General features: G+C 48.8%; 1 protein-coding gene across 6 annotated transcripts in view; it reads left to right on the forward strand.

Moving 5' to 3' along the window:
* Nucleotides 1–12,354, forward strand: part of LOC126539451 (uncharacterized) — a 104,424-nt gene that overhangs the window by 54,912 nt on the left and 37,158 nt on the right. For 5 of the 6 annotated variants that reach the window (XM_055075395.1, XM_050186289.3, XM_055075398.2 and 2 more), the window contains exons 3-5: nucleotides 8,118–8,159; nucleotides 9,016–9,165; nucleotides 10,070–10,160. In XM_055075395.1, the coding sequence (XP_054931370.1) occupies nucleotides 8,118–8,159; nucleotides 9,016–9,165; nucleotides 10,070–10,160 (283 nt within the window). The remainder of the gene's footprint in view (nucleotides 1–8,117; nucleotides 8,160–9,015; nucleotides 9,166–10,069; nucleotides 10,161–12,354) is intronic. The other variant, XM_055075397.2, reaches the window with a different exon arrangement.

Below are 12,354 nucleotides of genomic sequence, written 5' to 3' on the forward strand. Positions count from 1 at the left end.
TGGCGCAAGCTGGCTGCTTCGTGTCAGCGTGCTCGGGGGTGTACGGTCACAGTCGGTCATGACGATGTGGCTCGCCGTTCGGCGAGGACACAGTCGCCATCCGAGTCCCTTGGGTGCTTGTGACAACTCCAGGCAACCATCTCGGCCGGCGGTGGAAACTTCAGAGCCACACCGGCTGTCCTGCAAAGAACGGCATGGCCGGACGAGCGCGCCTCGAAGTGCGGTTCACCGCCTGCACCCTAGGGGCAACAGTACAGCCTGGTCCGTAGCTGGTAACCCAGCGCCAGTTCGGATGGAGACTTCCCAGCCTTGACAGGTGTCCTTCGGTAGCGGAATAAAAACCGGCTGAGGCGGTTAACGAGGCTGTCCTCGAGCTTTTTGAAGGCATCCCTTGATCGTGCGGACCACGTGTTCCGCCAGGCCATTAGACTGCAGATGGTAAGGCGCCGTCGTCATACGGTTGATTCCGTTCGTTCTTACGAACTTCTGAATTTAAGAACTGCTGGTGTATTGCATTGAAATGACCTCTCAGCCTTTGCTCAAATATAACCCCTACACTTTCCCTGCAAACGAACTTGCCCGTGAAATCCAGCCGTGCAGTGGTTTGATCTATAGACACCCTGTTCATATGTGTAACTGTGTCAGTGCCTCCGCATAAGAAATTAAACGAGCGTTGCGAACTATTTCTGGTTCGCAACGAAAGCGCTGCATCATCGTCAGAAATGTGGCTGGTTGTCTTTCTTTCTTTCTTTCGTTCTTTCCTTCTTTCCTTCCTTCCTTCTTTCTTTCTTTCATTCTTTCCTTCTTTCTTTCTTTCCTTTAAGTAGCTAAGGAATGGCACCGCAGAGCAGGATATTGTTTGCTTTCTTCTGGAGGTCATTGCTATTTATGACTCACGAGGGCTTGCTAGTTTTCTGTGAGAGACGAGGAGAGTCATTGATCTCCGGCTTGACTTCCCATTTCGTTGAAATGCCGAACAGCCTACCTTCTCCACGGTACTGCATCTGTACACACCGAGGCGTTCCGGATAACAACGTGTTTATCAACAGGAACCTGTCGGGATTATGTTCCATGACAACTTCCTGACTGGAATTTGAAATCAAGAAGGGGGCCGACACATGTAGTAGGACACTGTGTTATTAGAGTTACGAACAGGGAGAAGGTGCCTGAGAACGGCTGGCCTACGTTTCGATAGGTGGGCCTATCTTTGACAAAGATAGGCCTATCGAAATGTAGGCCAGCTTTTCTCAGGCATCTTGTACGTATTTGTAACTTTCTGACTTCAACGTAACTACATTCAGAAGGAGGTTAACGGAGCCGGCAGTTTTTTTCTCGCCGAGAAGGCGCGCGTGTCAGGAGTGTATGGAAAACTGAAAACGACAGGAACAGAATGGTGGATGACTGGCCAAATTAGTCTACATTGAATGACTTAAACCAACGAAAAAGAAATGTCAAGACGTCACCAGATTTGGATTGGATTGGATTGGAGCCAACTTTATTTGTGCCTGCAGTTGGGCGCTCGTGCGCCCCGACGAGGGGCTACGTCATCTACGAAGTCGCCGTTACTCGGCGCGGGTCTCCGCTCGCCGTTGCCGGCTCCCTGGGTCCCTGCCTTTCGAGCGCCCCGAGGACCTGCTGGACGGCCCAGGGCCGTTCGTCCCGGTCATAGTTCTTCGCGGCTACCTCGAGCCGCGGTGGGATCGTTCTTGAATTTGCTTCTTCCGGATTTTTAACGCAGTCCCACAAGATGTGCGTGTAATCTGCTGTCTCCCTCCAGCAGACTCTGCACTTATCGGTCGGATATGTCTCGGGGTATATGCGATGCATCAGTCTCGGGCTCGGTAGCGATCCGGTCTGGAGCTGTCTCAGTAGTACCGCCTCCGCTCGACTCAGCCTCGGGTGCGTGGGTGGGAGAGTCCTGCGAGCCAGGCGGTAGGCCTTCGTGATTTCATTGTAACCCTTAGTGCGGTCCTTGCTTCCGAACCACGTCGGACGATCTGTCGCCGGGGCGCGGTTGGTTAGCGCTCGCGCCGCTGCGTGTGCCGTTATGTCCTAGCGACTGCATTTATGCAGTTTCGACAAACAGGAGTAACGTAACCGAAGTCACACGATCGTTGAAATCACGATGATTCATGGTGTGAGGACAGTTATTCTTACGAGCACGGTTCAACATCTTGTTCGGTCTACCTTATTATGCGACAAAAGGTCGTGAAGTGTGTACTGAGACAGTGTGCTGGCATCGCGAGAGCTTAGTTGATGTCACTTTTGAACGTGATGCAGAACGTTACGTTACAAATCTGCGGAAACTCAGCTGGCAGCTTTTGCGTAGACAAAAGACAAACTGTAGAATAACTCCGCTGGCGGCGAGAATTTGCTTTAAAGACATAATTAATGCTTGGCAATGGGGAAGCAGGGGTTAGGAGAAGATGTCTTGAAAAGTTACATGGCGAAGATATGTTCAAACCAAAAAGCTAAGAAGAATCGAACTGTCAGTGCATTTGCCCACTCACGTTTTGGCTGCACTATGCGTCGCCACCTCGCTTGGTTTACGTCATTCATGTTTGTAAACAAAATCGCTATGACACCGCCAGCGAACAGCTGCGTGAACAAACAAACGAAAAAAAAACATACATCTAATTTCTTTCAGTTCAATTGACTTTGTGAGTGCATTCATCTGCTGCTTAGTCATCTGTTACTGCCTCTAAACACATAGGACGACTACAAGGCGAATGCTGCGTACTTGCCAGAAATTGTGGGTTCGACACGTCGGCTGTCGCAGGCGACGGTAAGGCACTTATCTCTGTGGCGTCGTAGTGTGGAGTAGGCTTGGAGGGAAGATTGTGCAACATCCGAAGCCTGCGGAAGCCCTGCACTACTGTGCCTCCGCTGTTATTAAACATTAATCATAGAAGAACGCCCACCTGACCGAACAACAAATATTTTAATATGTTTACTTAAACTACACGTACAACCATGCCCGTAAACGCATGCGCGCACACACACGCATGCGCGCACACACACGCATGCGCAATCGCACTCACGCAGAGGGTCACAATCACATCGTCCAAGCTGACGTCCCAAACATACGCGCTTACACATGCACGTACTCATAAGCACACTCACGCACTCACTTCTGTACAAGCACAAACACACAATTACAGAATGTATTATTATTGCTGTTAATATTATTATGATAAGCCATCAAAACAGTTTAGCACTACTTACCACCTCAAATAATAAGTGTTGATAGCGGTGGCAAAGTATTAGACAACTGCACGAAGTAAGGTTCGTCGTTTCTGTAGTCCATATGAATTGCAGTAAACATTCCCTCACGAATTAACCATGCACGCTGTCATGGGGGTACAAATACGAATGAATCTCACTCGCTGTCACAAAGCTGGGGTGATGAAGAGCGCCGGCATCGCGGAGCGCGCGTGCTTGTCTCAAAGTGAGCGTTTTGTGCTGCCACTCTCTTCGCCATTTCAACTGTGCCGCGTCTCCAAGACTCGGATTACGCGTTCTCCAACACCAGGCGCGCGGGAACACGGCCACCAGCCACCTCGTTACGCCCTTGCAAGCGCGTCTTCCTCCCTGTCACCCGCAGCAGATGAGTTCCAACATACGGTGCGCGGGCCGCGTATGCGCTCGGCCGTGAGGTTATAGTGCACTAGCGGGGGCAAGTGTACGGCCGGGGCTAGAGGAGGAGAGACGCGCGCCCTCGTTCTCTATGGTAAAAACGACGTACAGCGCGAAGGACAAGGACTGAGAGAGGCGACAAACACTGTGCTCTCTCAGTCCTCTCAGTCTTTGTCATTCGCGCTGTACGTCGTTTTTACCACAAATTACCAACTATCGCAAGCAAGCACCCTTGTCCTCCTTCTCTAGCCGGTTGTGGGCGGCGCGGGCTCGACCACGTGACTAGGCGCGCGGGAAACGGTGCGCGTCGAGTCACCATATTAAGGTGCCTGAATCGTTTCTCCTTCGCTGCCGCTCCGGGAGTTGTGGCGAGGGAGAAACAACCGCAGCGGCGGCGAAGGAGAAACCATTCAGGCACTCTACACCATATACTTCTCGGTTCACCCTCGCATGTTTGCCCTCACATCCGCAGCACATCGCGCGACCACCAACGTACGGAGCGCGTGACGCTCATTTTCCTCGTTTGGACTTTATGATTTGGACCCATGTGGACTTTATTCGTGACAGCACGGTGGCGACAACGTCGGAAACACGCGTGTGTATAATTGCTGTCGCAATGTTTTTAGAGCGCAGCTCTTAGGCCCCCGTTCCTGCGTTGAGCGGCGACGTCCCTCGTCCTCGGCGGCGTCTCTCGCCGTAACCGAGCGAACGCGGAGCGCAGCGGGTCATGAAAGACGGCGACAGGGAATAGAGCGCGAGGAGGAAAGCAGAGGAGGAGGGTATGGCGAAAGCGTGAGAAGAAGAGCGTAGTGCCGCGCAGAACGCGCTCTGTGGCGACGACCGTTACGAGATGGCGCCAGAGTAGCACGCCGTCGTCTGTTCGGTGATGACACCATCAATAAGGTACGCGGCAAGCGCGTCCACCGATACCATATATGGAAACAAAGCGTTACATGAGCAGAGGTCTGTCTGCGGTGGCTGCTGTGCGTCACCCATACGCTGCCTCTTGCGATCTCCCGATTAGCGAGGCAGTCGTGCCACAGTTCGCTCTGTTCGCAATGTGCCGCACGAGACAGATTGTCCGCGCCAGCCACGTTACTCATCGCGTTCTCTTCTTAGCATAAACCGTGTACCTAGATAATCATTGTACTAAATGTTGACACGCGAAATGAAAACACGTATAGAGCTGTGCTCAAATTTCGCGTTAGGAGTATTTTAATAGGCGGTAAATTTTCTTACAGCGAAGCTGTATATAGCTAGCCGATTTGTCCGTCCGTCGTTCCGTTTGTCGCCTGTTACCGGATACTCCTCCGGCCCAACCCCATGCGCATGCGCGAGAAGAGAAAGAGAGGCGCGCGATTTGCTGCTCCAGTAGTGCCGTCGTTGCTCTCCGTCGCAGCCGAGCGCGCACGCAGCAGTTTCTCTCCGGCTCCGAAATGGTAGGCCGCGCGCCATACGTACTCCCGAGGAGCAAACAGCTTGCGATCAGCAACGCCGCGAGCAGAACAGGGAAAGAGCTCGTCGTCTACGCCATGCCGATTCTGCAGCCTGGGCACAAGAACAGGCTCATGCAGCCGAGTGCAAGCATCAACTCCCTACTGAGGTTCCGGCAGCCCACCAAGCTGTCGTTTAATCAACCGTCAGGATTAACCCATTGATCAACACCGGGTTCGCAAGTTTCAGCTTTGCAGGTTAACCATCTGTACGGAATGCTTGGACGGTGATTCTTCTTCTCGGAAGCTGCTTAAATAGAATACATGCTCCGCCGCGGCCGGCCTTTGTACGCAGCGACGGTATGGTCTTAGCTATCGCCTCTGTAGTGGCAATTACCTGACCCATAGCAGTGAATTTTGGTATGGTCAAGCGCTGAATATTGATGGTTGAAGTAGGCAATGCAAAGAATAGAGCGCAATGAATAGTCAATTCGAAAATATTTCGGCACATGGTCATTTAAATCAATAAGCAAGTGAAAGACACTTCAGCGGCAGAGGCGCCATTTTTGACAGCACGCGCAGTTCGACGCACAGACGCTGTGTAACAGAGATAAAAATAAAAGAATTCTTCATGAATGTTAAGTGCTTTTTGATACCGTATCCCGGCGGTTTACTTATTTTTTTTGTCGTTCTCGCTAACATTGAGAGAGCGTTTCTTTATTTTTAATTTCAGCCTGTATTGAATCTGTCTTTTTGTACAAACTGACAAAGCAAAGGACAATTAAAGAGTGTGTACGACAGTGACTTGCTCGTAGGGTGACACCTGTCGAATGTCGCGACAGCGGGGACACGAAAACGTCACCTCTTTATTGAAGAAATTCCGCTCTTGTTTTCAAGTGAGAAGCTAATGGCATTAGGAGTAGCTCAGTTCCGTAAAGGATAGTGAAAATAACACCAACAAGGCTGTCACCTCACTAAAGCGAAGTCCATTACCGTTCACTCAGAAAGAAAAAGGTGCTCGCGGCTTGTTTTTCGTGCACGACTAGTGAACGATTGACGTCCTTTTCTTCAGCACGGTGGCTTTTGCGTATCAATGACGTATGAAAAGAAAAACAAGAGCGGGAAGAAGAGAAAGGATATGTGCCAGATCCTTTCGACAGTGTAGTCTTCCGAGAAACTTGCGACGCTGTGCGTACGTTAACGGGGGGAACGGCTGAGCGAATGCGCGCATTTGAGTCGCAAGTCTGCCAGGATGTGGTGCAGCACGCGTCATTTGTGAGAAACATCTTGGAACGGCGTGCGGAATTCAAGAAGTCTCCGCTATTCAAGAAAAGGGTGGAAAGCTTGTGAGTTCCCCATTGATTTTCTTGGCGAAGAAACGATAGGATTAACATATTGCAGTAGGATTAGTCATGAGGTACGAGCTCATGACTAATCACACACACACACACGCACGCACACGCACGCGCACGCACGCGCACGCACACGCACGCACACACACACACACACACACACGCACAAACACACGCACACACACACACACACACACACACACACACACACACACACACACACACACACACACACACACACACACACACACACACACACACACACACACACACACACACACACACACACACACACACACACACACACACACACACACACACACACACACACACACACACACACACATCACGATTAGCAATATATGTTCCAAGGCCACCGCCAAGAAGGTTTATTCGACAAGTTGGCAGTAACGTCGCGCTCTTAATTACCTTATGTGTTTGTGTCTGAGCTCACCGCTGTATGATAGAAAAGTGTTAGCCGCTAATGCTCATTTGACAACCATTGCGTACGAACCTGTCCAAGCGAACTATATTAGGCAGTTGTAGCAGAACAGTTTCTGCTGCCTGTACGCCCCGCTCCAACCGAACGGTTGGGTGGAGGGCGAATTGGTTTTATATAGCTGATCGTTCTACGGGTACGGAGGGCATGCAGCACGTCTCAGTAAACTTATTCGCAAGAGGTAATCCGTGCCAAGCATTGCATTTTTGTTGTTAATATTTTTGTAGCGATTGACATAAAAAACGTCGTTTTCATTATCTTCTTTTTGCTCCTATGCTAAGCGCTTGTGTATTACTACACGAAGCCACGAGGCTCTGCAATAGCCTAGGTATTGCCCTGGCGTCGCTTCGTATGAGGCTGTGTCAAAGGTGCAAAGTCTCCGGAACATATCAGCAGACCCACGGTAGTGGTTAATAGATTATTTTAGCGTCTCCGGTATTCCGGTATACGCAATGGCGTTTGCGCAATAACTGGTTTCCACTCTCATTGTGGCGACATGTTGTGACACTTCGTCTAACGTTTTCGTGCTCCACGAGTGTTCTTGTTGAAAATAACATTTGAAAACGCAGCGCGTTCACGATTACGCCAGTGCCGAAGATTTGCACAAGCATCGATGTAGAATGCGTTTTGTTACTGCAATACTAGCTGTGTGTTTGTTTGGTCTGCACCACAAGGTGGCACCACCGACCCGGCCGCAATCGCTTAGCGGAGCGGAGCGAAAGAAACCTCAACTGTTAACTTACATTACCTTAGTCTCTAATACTGCTGGAGGCCATGTATGACTAGCTGTACATAGCGTTGCGCGACTGCTTAATAATTCGTGCATGTGTGTGGTCAACATGACATGAAGAACAAAACAACGCGGTCACGCCTGAAGAGGCTGGTTGCAGCCAAATAGGGTGTATATTTCGTAGGGCGCTGCAACAAGTACACCTTTCGCACTTGGTCATCGCTACCGGAGAGCATGACGTGCATGAGGTTGCACATGTGGACGACTCGGGAAGTGTGAGTAAACGTGTTGTGCCGGTCGTGCGTTTAATCTGTCCCGCTTTACGCTGCTGACGGGAAGCAGCGAGTGATACGCGTGATTTTTAAGTAGCGTCTGTTTCTTTGTGTGCGTCATTTCCACTGGGCGTCATAGTAGGTCTTTCTGAATGTTTGAGCGTATCTATCATTTACCCGAAATGGTCTTTTCAGGAAACATTCGCCGACAACCTACCGACGAGATTTCTTATATAGGTGCGTTTTCTTTGACTGCCTCTCGGATTGCGTTCTTTTGTGGTGGTGCCTTAAAACGTTTAGCACGCGATCACTCATCATAATTCGTGAATCACTTATCGCTCGTCATGAACTTGTGACAAATCAACTTAACTTATGACACGGTTCTTGGAACGCCGTATTACTCTCTGACGCACTCGGTGCGTTCGACAGAGGTATGACGTCAATGGGTGGGTGTGTGAATTCATACGACGTATGTATGAATGCCGAACACACGCGGGATGGGAACACGCGTGCACTAGATCTTAAGGAACAGTGGGCAAAGCACACCAAAATGTCTTCATTGCTTAAGCTCACACGAGCTACACCAAACGTGTCCACATCGCCTGCGAAATCACCGGGTACCTTGTTGCTCTTGACTGAGGTGTAAACCAACCAACTTGGTCAAGTTGTTTTGCTTTGAAATAAAGATATTGCTAGGCGTGTTCGTAACTTTGTATTCACAGTACACGACTAGGAAAAAGAAAAGAAAGTTTTAATTCGGTCTCATTATGCTAATAAGTATATGTGTACGTCTCTCCATTGTTTCCTGTATTCATTAGACTTTGTAGGAGTAATGCTTAGGCGGAACACTAGAAATATATGCGGAGCCCCACGGCGACACCGACGCCGACGGTGAAAGTTTGTTTGGAGTGTCCATATAATTGCTGTCGCAATAAAAAAGACATACATAGCACAATGTGCGTGCTTCGTCGAAGCGTTGCTCCTACGGAATCTGAACTACGCTACACCTACCGGCCCAAGTTCCCATGTTATTGAAGTTTATTTCTCCTGCATTCTGTTTACGCATGACTTACTCGTGTGTCGACCCAATCAGCGAGGAGACGCTCAACGACTTGTACAAGGAACTTCAGCGTAGCGAGAAGCCGCAGGTCGTGGAGCGTTTCGAGGACGTCATCGCCGATCTGCTGGACAACATGAAGCGGCTTCAGGAGGAGAACAATCAGTTGGAAAACACATGGCTCAAGTGAGCATGGCCTCCTATTCTATTTACAAATCAATCAATCAATCAATCAATCAATCAATCAATCAATCAATCAATCAATCAATCAATCAATCAATCAATCAATCAATCAATCAATCAATCAATCAATCAATCAATCAATCAATCAAGCAATCAATCAATCAATCAATCAATCAATCAGTTTTTCTAATCTTTTCTCATCAAGGTAAATTCTGTCCTGAAAAACGTTTCCAACAAGTGTGTATAAGGTGGTCTAGTTTATTGTTTAGTTACAACAAACTACTGGGAGTCTGGCAGGAAGCAATAAACAGGACTATAGCGCCACACCTACATCAGCTATAAGTCTCATTCTCGACACAAACATTGCGTTATATCTGCAGTAAAATAACATGCATGCATTATCAAGGAGCGGCGAAAGTTGCCATGTATGGAACAATATGTCCATCAATGACTGAGCTCCATGTTAAACCTTGACATTTCTAGAAAACATTCAGGAGTAAAAGGGGGAACAGTTTGCTTTATTTTTCTTCTTCTCGCATTTATGACAAGGAGCTGGGTGTATCGAATCTGCCGAATTCGTTGGCACTTTGGATCTCTTGTGCATTCTATTATGTCCATAGCACAATGCATGAGTTGTGTACAGAGATAATATCATGCGTCGATTCGATGCACCACGTACCTGTGACGAAACGCCACGAAACAGCGCAGTGAGTCTGAACACGGAATCTACTGGGTGAGTGCACCACGTCTTGTGCGTGAACTGGATAGCGTATGCCCGTCTACTGTAGCCAGCAATGCCGCTTCCTACACACTAGTGTACGTGGAGCACAAATACAAGTCAGTGTTGATTCAAAGTGGATTGAAAGTGGCTTCAGGAAAATGGTTTTCGTTCTTTCGCTTTGACCAGGGAGAAGAAGGAGCACGAAGAACACTTACGACGCATGGAGGAAGAAATGGACAACCAAGTCAAGCTTGTGGAACTGCAAGCCAAAGCCAAGGTAAGCTGGCAACGTTTCGCCGTTGAGCATGTCTTATGGCATTGTACAATTACCGGCAATGCGCGCCTAAGACCGCGCACACGTCAGAATGTCGATGAAGCCGCTGAGAAAAAGCAAGATCTGGGACGCAGTGAGCTCATTTGTGACTCTTTGTTCGCTTTCTCAGCCTGTGTGTACGTTCGTATACGCGCGCGCGTTGCCAGGTGTGTCGGCCATTCAAACGAAAGCAGCCGGATGCTGGGAACGTCCGGCTGCTGGAATGTTGAGTTTCTCGGTGGCTTAGTGCAAGTACAAAAGAATCAAGGTCACGGTGGTCATGCAATCCCTCAACGTTCGTACGCCTGGCCACTTGTCATACGAAACGCTATCACGACCATATTTGTCCCGCACTACGGGACCGCAGATGAATATTCGCAAATTCGTAATATCAAACTGTCGAATCAGATGCAACTCCAAGGGCAAAGAACACTCGATTCGATTTTGAAGGTTCAAATATTCGTGCACTATTCTAGCGAAAACTAAACAAGTACATTCCCAGTGGAAAAGACAGAAAAGACAGCAAATACCTGGTAAGCGTTTACCCCACCTTCTGTAACGCGACGTGCCGCGAAACCGCAGGTTTGCGCTTTTCTTGCTGTGCGCTCAGGCGAAGCTGGACAACACGTCGCAGTGGGTTTTGTCACCATTTCTGGCACCGCGTCTCTCTTCGCTTAATCAGGGGAAGCATGTCTAGTCACGTGCCGTGTAGTAGCCGAGCGCTGGACGGAAACAGCGTCCTCTCTGCCGAACCCGCTGGAAGTCCCTGCTGGAGAAGTAGTGGTGGGTGCAGCCATGTCAACAATTACAGATGTCTAACACAGCCTGACACTTAAAGGATATCTCCCTACGCGGCATTTTTTACCCTACTGAGCTTTTGCGTGTGTGATTATTGTTTCGTCAACTGGACACTGAACCAGGCCTCCCCCCCCCCCCCCCCCCCACACACACACACTCACACACACAAGTCAGTTCATCGCACCGCAGGTTCTCTGAGATGATTAACTACGGCCAGCTGCAGAAGAGGACAGTGCTCTACCGAAGCACTTTTTTTTAACTTTTACGGAAATATTTGTTTCTGTCAGCTAAATGACAGCTCCAAATCAAAGGTGGCAGTGAAACTCAACGTATATCCACATACAGTTGAACGCCTTTACAGCGGTGGCCTCTGAGGATAAATGACCTGCATGATGAAGGACTTCATTATTTTCTAGCCGAATTCTTATTTTTTTCGTACGTATGAAAGGTAGGAACAGTAAGCACATAGGTATGCGTACCTTTCGTATGCAGTGAACCCCTCTACAACGAAGACCACTGCAACAAGCTCGACTGTACAACGAAGAAATGTCAGAAATAGAAAAAAGAAATGTCGGGAGTAGTCCCGCCGCAGTGCTCCACGTCGGCTCGTACGCTGCTTGTTACAGCGCATCAGCGCATCATCATTATTTAAATTTTCTTTGTCACACGTTATACGTATCTGTTCTTGCCATAGCATGTTCAGCAGGGCATGCGTGCTACAGTGAGGAAGGACAAGTACATTCATTCTCACGACTAGCGCAAACTGCACGACACTGATATATTCGTGTCTTTATCCGTGACAAACTGCCGCACCTGCCGCTTGCTACAACTGCCCCAGCGAATTCGTTTGCACAACGATGGCCTTGTATGTTTTTGTCGATGTACTGTTATGGCATGTTGTAATACGGAGCCTGTATGGTATATTACATTAACTACGGGAGGCCAAGCCTGCGCTGATACTCAGGCTAACCTTTAAATTGGCGCATGCGACTCTGCCTTGATGAAGACTCTCTTAAATATTGAAGCTAGCTGTGGATAAACCCTTTCTACTTCCGTAGGGATTGCATCACTACGGTATGCATACTTCACTGCATCTTTTACATTTGATCTCTACGATTGCAGTGCTGACATGTTTAAACGTTCAGTTTTCCGAGAACACATGTGACACCAAAGAATGTTTGGTGACAGCTAATAAACAGGCCACATAGCAACGCCACTGCGTTTACTCCTTATTCCCAGTGCTCAGGAACCCTTATGTAACACTTGTGACTATTTGTGATCAAACGGTTATCCTAAAGCATTCTCGGCTAGCGCACGATAACGTAAATTTAACGTCTCTCTGAGACATGTCCGTTATTTT

The sequence above is a fragment of the Dermacentor andersoni genome, chromosome 11 (assembly GCF_023375885.2).
Source record: "Dermacentor andersoni chromosome 11, qqDerAnde1_hic_scaffold, whole genome shotgun sequence".
Classification (NCBI taxonomy): Eukaryota; Metazoa; Arthropoda; class Arachnida; order Ixodida; family Ixodidae; genus Dermacentor; species Dermacentor andersoni.